The 8,733-nt window shown below is 51.8% G+C and overlaps 2 protein-coding genes across 5 annotated transcripts in view; one reads left to right on the forward strand and one right to left on the reverse strand.

The window, feature by feature from the left end:
- The window catches only part of Stat6 (signal transducer and activator of transcription 6), a 28,328-nt gene extending 22,158 nt beyond the window's left edge, over positions 1–6,170 (forward strand). For all 3 annotated transcript variants that reach the window (XM_048806864.1, XM_015483156.2, XM_048806870.1), the window contains 11 exons: positions 112–204; positions 504–710; positions 2,077–2,171; positions 2,267–2,403; positions 2,728–2,874; positions 3,088–3,151; positions 3,265–3,375; positions 3,548–3,640; positions 4,513–4,578; positions 4,674–4,802; positions 4,894–6,170. In XM_048806864.1, the coding sequence (XP_048662821.1) occupies positions 112–204; positions 504–710; positions 2,077–2,171; positions 2,267–2,403; positions 2,728–2,874; positions 3,088–3,151; positions 3,265–3,375; positions 3,548–3,640; positions 4,513–4,578; positions 4,674–4,802; positions 4,894–5,083 (1,332 nt within the window). In that variant the 3' untranslated portion in view covers positions 5,084–6,170. The remainder of the gene's footprint in view (positions 1–111; positions 205–503; positions 711–2,076; positions 2,172–2,266; positions 2,404–2,727; positions 2,875–3,087; positions 3,152–3,264; positions 3,376–3,547; positions 3,641–4,512; positions 4,579–4,673; positions 4,803–4,893) is intronic.
- The window catches only part of Nab2 (NGFI-A binding protein 2), a 6,227-nt gene continuing 3,603 nt past the window's right edge, over positions 6,110–8,733 (reverse strand). The window contains exons 4-7 of one of the 2 annotated variants that reach the window (XM_015483157.2): positions 8,535–8,586; positions 8,310–8,442; positions 7,910–8,101; positions 6,110–6,955 (exon numbers count right to left, since the gene is read on the reverse strand). In XM_015483157.2, coding sequence (XP_015338643.1) covers positions 6,846–6,955; positions 7,910–8,101; positions 8,310–8,442; positions 8,535–8,586 — 487 coding nt within the window. In that variant the 3' untranslated portion in view covers positions 6,110–6,845. The remainder of the gene's footprint in view (positions 6,956–7,909; positions 8,102–8,309; positions 8,443–8,534; positions 8,587–8,733) is intronic. The other variant, XM_015483158.2, reaches the window with a different exon arrangement.

The raw sequence follows: 8,733 nt of genomic DNA on the forward strand, positions 1-8,733 counted from the left end.
TAGTTCTGACATACAACCACTTCTCTACAGTGAGAACTACCTGCCACAAGCTCTCTATAACTATGTCCTGAGGACACCACTAACAAGACATGCCTCTTCTGATCCCTTCAGGTCCTATCTCTGCCCCTGGTGGTCATTGTCCATGGCAATCAAGACAACAATGCCAAAGCCACCATCCTGTGGGACAATGCCTTCTCTGAGATGGTGAGGAGTGGAGGGCAGGGGCAGGGGTAGGGTGGGTTCTAACACAGGGTATGTGGGCTGGTGGGTAGCAAGCATGTTCAAATGCATTTTACTTTAATTTTTCTTCTTATGAGCCTACTTTTTTGCTTCTAACAGTAACAACTGTTACTCTGTAGCACCAGAAACTACTATTGGGAAAGTACCATGTTTGTGAGCCAGTTCAGGGGACAATACCAAGAGATGCAGGTGGGGGAGGTGGGAAGAACGAAGGTCTCCTGAGGAACACTAATGATGATATCATCCTTGCTTCTCTCCTTCAGGACCGTGTACCCTTTGTGGTGGCTGAGAGGGTACCCTGGGAGAAGATGTGTGAAACTCTGAACCTCAAGTTCATGGCTGAAGTGGGGACCAACCGGGGGCTACTCCCAGAGCACTTCCTCTTCCTGGCCCAGAAGATCTTCAATGACAATAGCCTTAGCATGGAGGCTTTCCAGCACCGTTCTGTGTCCTGGTCACAGTTTAACAAGGTTATTCTCCTGCTCTTTGACTCTCCCATCCTCAAGCTCTATATCCTCAGGGCATTCAAGGCCTCCCCACCCTCTGCTGAGGGACAGACTGCTAGATCATGGCCATCAGGAAGTCCTTTGTAGTGGCCCAGGCAGGAAAATCACTCACCCTGGTGGTCACCCCTGGGGTTGCGTTCTCAGGCATCCCTCAGGTTTTGGTCTGGGGCACTCTGTCCTTTCTCTTTACCAGTGACGTGCACCACTCACCCAAATTGTGTGTAAACAGAGCTCAGATTAAAAAATGACTTTGACCCACTGGGAAAATAGTTCCTATTGCAAAAGCTGGATGAAACTCCATAGGAACATGTATGGTAATAACCCTGCTATGTGTCCACTGTGCGAAGCACAATGTTTTACACTTTATGTATGTTATCTCACTTAATCCTCCCAACATTCCTTTAAGGTGGGTTCTATTTTTGTTTCTATTTTACAGATAAGGAAACTATGGTTAGAGAAGTTAAATAGTTTGTCTAGGGTCTCACAGCAGTGAGTTGCATGGCTAGGATGGAGCTCCATATTTCTGACTCTTGCTCTAATTACTATATTTTACTGCCTCCAAAATGAGGTAGTTCAGGACTAAGTCAGTTACGAGAACATGAGAAGAAGCAGATCTGGTGTCTTGGTTGACACCTAGCTGGGTAAACACAGCCATGTACTACTCCCTTTAAAACAAAACAAAAAGAGGAGCCAGGTGCAGTGGTGTGCTCCTGTAATCCCAGCTACTTGGGAGGTTGAGGCAGGAGGATTGAAAGTCCGAGGCCAGCTTGGGCAACTTAGCAAGACCTTGTCTTGAAATAAAATAAAAGAGCTGGAACATAGCTCAATGACTGAGCACTTGCCTAGCATGCACAAGGCCCTGGGCTCAATTGCAATACTGTAATAAATAAATAAATTTTTTTAAAAGGAGGAAAAAGAAGCCCACATGACATGCTAGTAAAAGGAGCAGGAAAATTATAGCCAGCAAGTCACTCACTCTCCTCTGAAGTCTATCTCTGCCAGCCCTCAGTAGGGATGGAGATTAGTATGGGGGTTATAAGGGGCACCAGTACCACACTGCTTGGGCTTGAATCCCAGCTCTCCCTCTCAACCGCTCTGTGGGTGTGGACAAATCACTTGATCCTTCTGGACTTCCATTTCATTGTCTGTAAGATAGGATTGTTATAGTACCTTCCTCTATATTCTTGTAAAGAGCAAATAATATATGGAAAGGCTTGGAATGGTGCCTAACACAATGTAATCATGTTGAGAATGTCATTGATGGGCCTCTCTAACCAGGCTCCAGCTCTGCCCCCACCCCTGCTCACCCCAGCTCCCTTCCCCCTCACAGGAGATCCTGCTGGGCCGTGGCTTTACCTTTTGGCAGTGGTTCGATGGTGTTCTGGACCTCACCAAACGCTGTCTCCGGAGCTACTGGTCAGACCGGTGAGTATCTGCCCCAGGTGGTCTGAGCAACTATACCTCTGGCTCCCTCTCCACATCCAGTACCCACACCCCATCTTTTCCTTCATTCTGGCCAGGCTGATCATTGGCTTCATCAGCAAACAATATGTCACTAGCCTTCTTCTCAATGAGCCTGATGGAACCTTCCTCCTACGCTTCAGTGACTCAGAGATTGGGGGCATCACCATTGCCCATGTCATCCGGGGCCAGGATGGTGAGGTCACCCCAACCCTAGCTAGTCCTCTGCCTCTGTACCTATGCCCTCTGGGGTTTCTACTGGGAAGGAAATGTTTTGGCTTTCCTTGATGCCAACCTGATCTTCAAGAACTTCTTCCTTGGGTCCAACTTCTCTTCCTCCTCTGTGGTCTTAATTTCTACCTCTTGCTGTGAGCTCATGGCAATGGAGACTAGTGGATTTCCCTCCCTCAGATCTAAGTTCACTCTCCCTTGCCTTGGTGGAATGAGAATGGGTCCTGTGCCAGGGGTAGGGAAGGGGGAGACTGGACAGAGGAAACCCAAGGTCTCATTCCTGTCATAGGTTCCCCACAGATAGAGAACATCCAACCGTTCTCTGCCAAAGACTTGTCCATTCGTTCACTGGGAGACCGAATCCGGGACCTTGCTCAGCTCAGAAACCTCTACCCCAAGAAACCCAAGGACGAGGCTTTCCGGAGCCACTATAAGCGTAAGCTGCAGCTGGCAGCATTGATGCCCTCTTGTTGCCCACCACTTCCCTGATCCCAGCTGCACCCTTCTCCCTGTCTGCTATATATCATCCCTAACTTCCCTTCCCCTTTTTAGTCCCACTTCTACCTGCCCATCAGTCTTCCCTGCTTTTCTTCCGCCCTTTCTCCCTACCCCTGGAGCATTTATAACTCTCCTTTCCTTCCCACAACAGCTGAACAGATGGGGAAGGATGGCAGGGGTTATGTCCCAGCTATCATCAAGATGACTGTAGAAAGGTTAGTGTGGGGCCATGGATGGTGGGTGGCAGCTAGGGGCTGGTATTGACCTGCAGGAAGGAGTGGCAGCCTCATGCCTTCATCAGTCACCTGTGCCTTCCTCTCTCCTCCAGGGACCAGCCTATTCTCACTCCAGAGCCCCAGGTGACTACCATGGTGCCACCTTATGATCTTGGAATGCCCCCTGATTCTTCCATGAGCATGCAGCTTGGCCCAGATATGGCGTAAGGAACTGGATAAATGGGGAGGGATGTGGTCTGTGCAGATGGGCCTTCAGCTTGGGTGGCTGGGAGAGTTGGTATGGGGGCTGAAGCAGAGAATTTTCTCTCCCATGAAGGGAATTCCCCCTCCTAAGGTAGGGAGGGCTGACTTCAGGGATCTGTTTTCTTTCCCCAGGCCCCAGGTGTACCCCCCACACTCTCACTCCATCCCCTCGTATCAGAACCTCCCTACAGAAGAGTCGGTCAATGTGCTGCCGGCTTTCCAAGAGTAAGTTAGGATTTGGGGGGATGGAGTGGGGACAACATCCTACTGCAAGGTGTGGGCATTTGCCTCTACTAGAAAAGGCTGTTTGTGGAAATGGGCAGCAAATGCTAACACCCTTTCTTCTCCTCTGTTTACTGATGGTGCTGGTGGGTAAGATCCCAGTTGCCTGCTCTGACACTTACTGACTGGAAATGAGACCTAACCTCCTTCTGGCTATAAAGTGGGACATAATAATAAGAATAATGCCTCATGGGATTGTCATGAAGGTTGAATGAGTTCATAATACATGTAGAGCTGAGCTTTATGCCTATCTTATGGCAAGGACCATTTTAATATTTCCTCTTATGCACCTGAAATCTACTGTCACTTATTGGCTATTATTGATTGATGGAATGATTGAGGTGCTAGGGATAACCCAGGGCCTCATGCATGCGAAGAACACACTTCATCACTAACTTATACCCCCAGCTGCTGTGTTGATTTTTAGTTATTCATTTTTACTTTACTTCAATCTTGAAATACCCTAGACATTTTTCTTCCCCAAGTATCACTCAGGTGTACATTAGCTCTTCATTAAGATACAACATCTGCCCTGCTCTGAGCTGAGGTGAAGGATGGGGAATGTGGGGATTTAAAGCCACCCCAATTCAGAGTCCAAAGAAACATTAGAAATGGGCTAAGCCACCCCTATCTCTCACCCTATCACATTTTATAGGTGAGGAAACTGCTCAGAGTATAAAAATGGCCTGCTCAAGGTCAAACACTCAGTGAGCAGCTAATTCAGAAAGCTGTGCTAGAGCTCACTTAGTGGTCTTGACTTTGCAATACCCTGCTTTTGTCCAGCCTTCCTTTCTTTGTTTCTTTTCTGCTTTTAGGCCACACCTGCACATGCCCCCCAGCCTGAGCCAGATGAGTCTGCCCTTTGACCAGCCTCACCCCCAGTGAGTGACAACGCCCCTCCTGACCCCATGCTTCCCCTTTTTCCCTGACTTCACTCCATTCCTTTCTTCTTATTTCCTTTTCTGGGTCCCTGCAGGGGCCTACTGCAGTGCCAGCCTCAAGAGCATGCTGTGTCTAGTCCTGAGCCCCTACTTTGCCCAGATGTGACCATGGCAGAAGACAACTGCCTAAACCAGACAGTGGCAGGGTTCCCCCAGAGCACCTGGTGAGTGGCAGCCTGGGGCAGAAGCTGGGTGGGAGCAGGGGAGCGGGTGCTATGCCTATTCCACTGCTTCACCCTTTCTTTTTTCTCGCAGGGTTGGTGAGGACATGTTCCCTCCCCTGCTGCCCCCCACTGAACAGGACCTCACCAAGCTTCTCCTGGAAGGTCAAGGAGAGGCAGGGGGAGGGTCCTTGGGAGCCCAGCCCCTCCTGCAGTCCACTCCTTACGGGCAGTCTGGGATCTCCATGTCCCACCTGGACTTGAGGGCTAACCCCAGTTGGTGATCCCAACCAGAGGAGGAGGAGCCCAGAGAGAGCTCTTCTATTGTCTCCATGGACCTGCCTTGGATACCTGCTCATGCAGGTGCCTTCCATCTCCAGCCACTCCTCCATTAGGAGGAAAAGACTGCCTGGAGAATGCATGGTGGAAGGAGCCACTCAACTCCTTCCTTCCCACTGCACATCCCTGTCCCCCCTCTTCCAGCACTGAGAGACAAGCCCCAACACGCCTGCACCTGTAGAATACACACAGCTCTCTGGGGAGAATGGGGCTGGGAGGGATCACAGATTAGGGTATAGAGGGCTTCTCTTACTCACTCTAAGCCAGGGCCAGGGGCATGTGCAGAAACAGACTTGCACACATTTGCACTAGAGGCCAGAGACTGAGGGCATGGGTCTGGGTCTCAACTTTGGGATCCTGTAGTAGTAATCCAGGAGACCCTTGGTGGGAAGAGAGGAGGGACCTGGACACATGACTACTTATACGGATTTTGCTAGACTGAAAAATAAATTCCCCTGAATTCTTGCCTGTTAGGTTTTTGGTACACAGATAAGATTATACAGTACAGGAGCCAAACCTCTGTATGGCTGTGTGAAATTATGTGTACCCGGGACATGTTACCGTACTATGTCATGACATATATATTCATTACATGATCACATATAACTTGTGTCTATCTGCTTTTGCTTTTGTGACAACACAAATTTGGAAGTATAAGACACCAGGGAGTATGCTGGCCTCTGGTATGCTAACCCAACATCGTTTTAAGGTGACAGTGCCTGGGTGGGTCTGTGTGGCTGTGACATCTACATATAGGCTATAGCTTCAGTGTCTCCATACCCTCAATGTTGCCTGCAGCCAGAGGATGACAAGGACCCAGACCTTGCTGAGAGGAGCCCAGGCCTTGCTGAGTGGCTCTCCAGAGTGTTGGGGGTCATGCCCACTGCTTGTCTTGTATTTCCCCATCCACTGCCCACTTCCCTCCACTGCCCCACCCCATGCCACCCTTTTTTCCCCTCAGGGGTCATGGATCCTAAGCCATAAAATAAATTTTATTTCAAAATAACAAAATAAATAATCTACTGTACACAATCTGAAAAGAAAGACGCTCTAAGTGTTTGGACAGATGCTGCAGTCTGGCCTTGCCTGGGGAGACCCTGAATCCAACCCAGGCCTCCCAGGGGCAGGTGGAGGGAGTCTCCATCTACCTCCCTCAGAGGGCATGAGGGAAGAACTGCTGAGGACTCAGAGGAGAGAGGGATGGACCGGCAAACTGCAGCTCTCATTAAATTAAAGAAACAAACTAGAAGCACAAAAATGAGGACAGGGAGGGGAGGAGGAAAGGTCCAGTGTTCTCAGGGCCCCCTTTCTGAGAGGAAATGTTGCCATTTTTAGCTGCTGGACCTTCCCACGGAAGTCCCCCTTATCCCATGTCCAAACTCAGTCCGGACTGTTCACACCACTGGTGGCCACCTAGAGAGAATGGGAGTGTGTTTTGTGAGGGAGAGGAGAGCCCCAGCTGCCCTGGAGGCAGAGTCCTTGCCCCTTGCTTTGGGCTCTGGGCAGGGGTGAGGGGGCACCACGCACCCTCCATGTGTCCTCTCGCCAGGCCCCCGCTCATTATTGCTTGAAGCCCCATAGTCCTGTGCCCATGGAGCAGGTGGGGAGGCAGGAGGAGGGCAGCGGAAGGATTGGGGTGGTGACTTGGTTCCAAGGATGGAAAGTGAGGGTCTGTTTGAGCCAGAAGTTGGGGTCCTGGGTCCTCCTTCACTGCCGGCTGGCCTCGGCCTCCACTTTCACACTGCTCCTGCGACCCTCCACCAGTGCGGGATGGGGTCCTGGGGCCGGGCATCGGTCCAGCAGTCCCTCTTCAAACTCTGCAAGGAAAAAGCATAGGTTAGAAAACAGTGGGGCAGAAGCTGAGGACAGAGAAGCTAGGGACAGAGGCAAGGGCAGAGAAAGCTGTGAGACGTACTTAGTTTATTGAAATGCTATCTAATACCCTCTGCCTGTGCCCGGGGAGGGGAAGGTTCTGTACCCAAGTATGTGCAGCCCCCCCTCCCCTTTCTGGCCGTGTGTAGCTGTCTCTGTGTGTGTCTCTGTCTCTGCCGCCTCTGCTCTGCTGGAATTTCTGGTTCTGTCAGGAGCCGCGGGGGCGGTTTGGCTCTGACCTCTCCCTCTCCCCCCTTTCCTGGCTGTGCCACCCCCACTAATCTCTGGCCCCCACCCAGGCCCCACCCACCCTACCATTGCTCCCCCAAGTTTTCTGGTAGCCAAATCAAGGGGATCACAGGAAGCCAGCCTCCCAGTTCTTCCCTCAAGAAGAGCCCCCCTTCTAGTCCCCGCCCCCACTTCCCACCCACGCAGAGTTTAAAAATACCAAGCCAGGGTTGGTGGCTTTGTCTGCTGCGTCACTCTCAGCCCAGCCGCTGCCCAGCCCTCTGCTGGCCCACTCCCTCTTCCCCTGTCCACAAAGCAACCCTCTTTGGGCTCCCCTGCTTCCAGGCTGGGCAACCCATCCCCACAAATCCTAGTCTGCTCCACCCCCTGAATCAGTGGAAGTTCTAGACACACTACCCTTATTAATGACACTCCTTTCTGCTGCCTTCGTCCTCCATTCTCTACACGCCCTGGCCCCTCTTCTCAGATCTTTACCAGGGTCCAACCCCCCCAATGGGAACAGCAGCACCCTCAACTCCACAAAAGGCCTGATTAGCTGGAACCCCCTCCTACTGTCCCCTCTTCCTCCCCCCAGGTCCCAGGATACCAGGATTGTTGTTTGGGGCCTGGGTGACTGGGGTGATTGGGGACAGCACTGCTGGCTGCCTCACCTGCGAGAGGTGGCTTCGCAGGCACACAGGGGCTGAGGCGGCCCACGCGGTCATGGGAGACGAGGCGGGCGAGCCGCAGCCCCTCATCCATCAGTGTCTGCTGCAGGATGTGGCGGCTCCATAGCCCATGGGCTGGCAATGCCAGGGGCAGGTCAGCAGGGGGCGGCGTCAGCCTTGGGCACGACCCCACAGCTGTGGGCATGGGCACTTGTCAGGTAAGGGGCTGCAGCCAATGGAACCCCACCCTCATCCACACAGCCAGACCCATAGGCCCTCTGTTCCCATCCAGCCAGGCGTCCCAACCCTGTTCCAGGCAGTGGCTCCTGGCTCAATCCTCCCACCCACCCACCCATCCCTGTCTTCCCACAATGAAGAGAGAAGTGCTCTAATGCATACTCACCCGGCAAGTGTCCATCTAGACTCTCCCCAGACAGGCTAGCACTGTCCTCTTCCAGACTGGGACGATATGTGGATGCATAGGACTCAGGGCCTGGCGGAGGCTGCTGGATTTCAGAGTGACTCTGTTCTCCAACCTGTGGATACCCCAAATGGGAAAATGAAAACATGGCAAGGTAGGAGGCTGGGGCAGGCTTTCCTACCCCTACAACATCCCATAAAACATTACCTCCTGTTTGAGCTTCTTTAGAGGGGGACCTCCTAATTCTTCAGAGTGGAGCCTATAAAGATGAAAAGATTAAAGGAGATGAAGGGGAGGGCCACATGATGGTCAGGGTATAGAATCTGGTCAGGGACATGCATTACTTGAAAACTCTGAAAAGCTGCTAACTGAGTAGGAGTCTCCAGCTCAATAGCTGCTGCGGGGG

Source organism: Marmota marmota, unplaced genomic scaffold (genome assembly GCF_001458135.2).
Source record: "Marmota marmota marmota unplaced genomic scaffold, marMar, whole genome shotgun sequence".
Taxonomy (NCBI): Eukaryota; Metazoa; Chordata; class Mammalia; order Rodentia; family Sciuridae; genus Marmota; species Marmota marmota.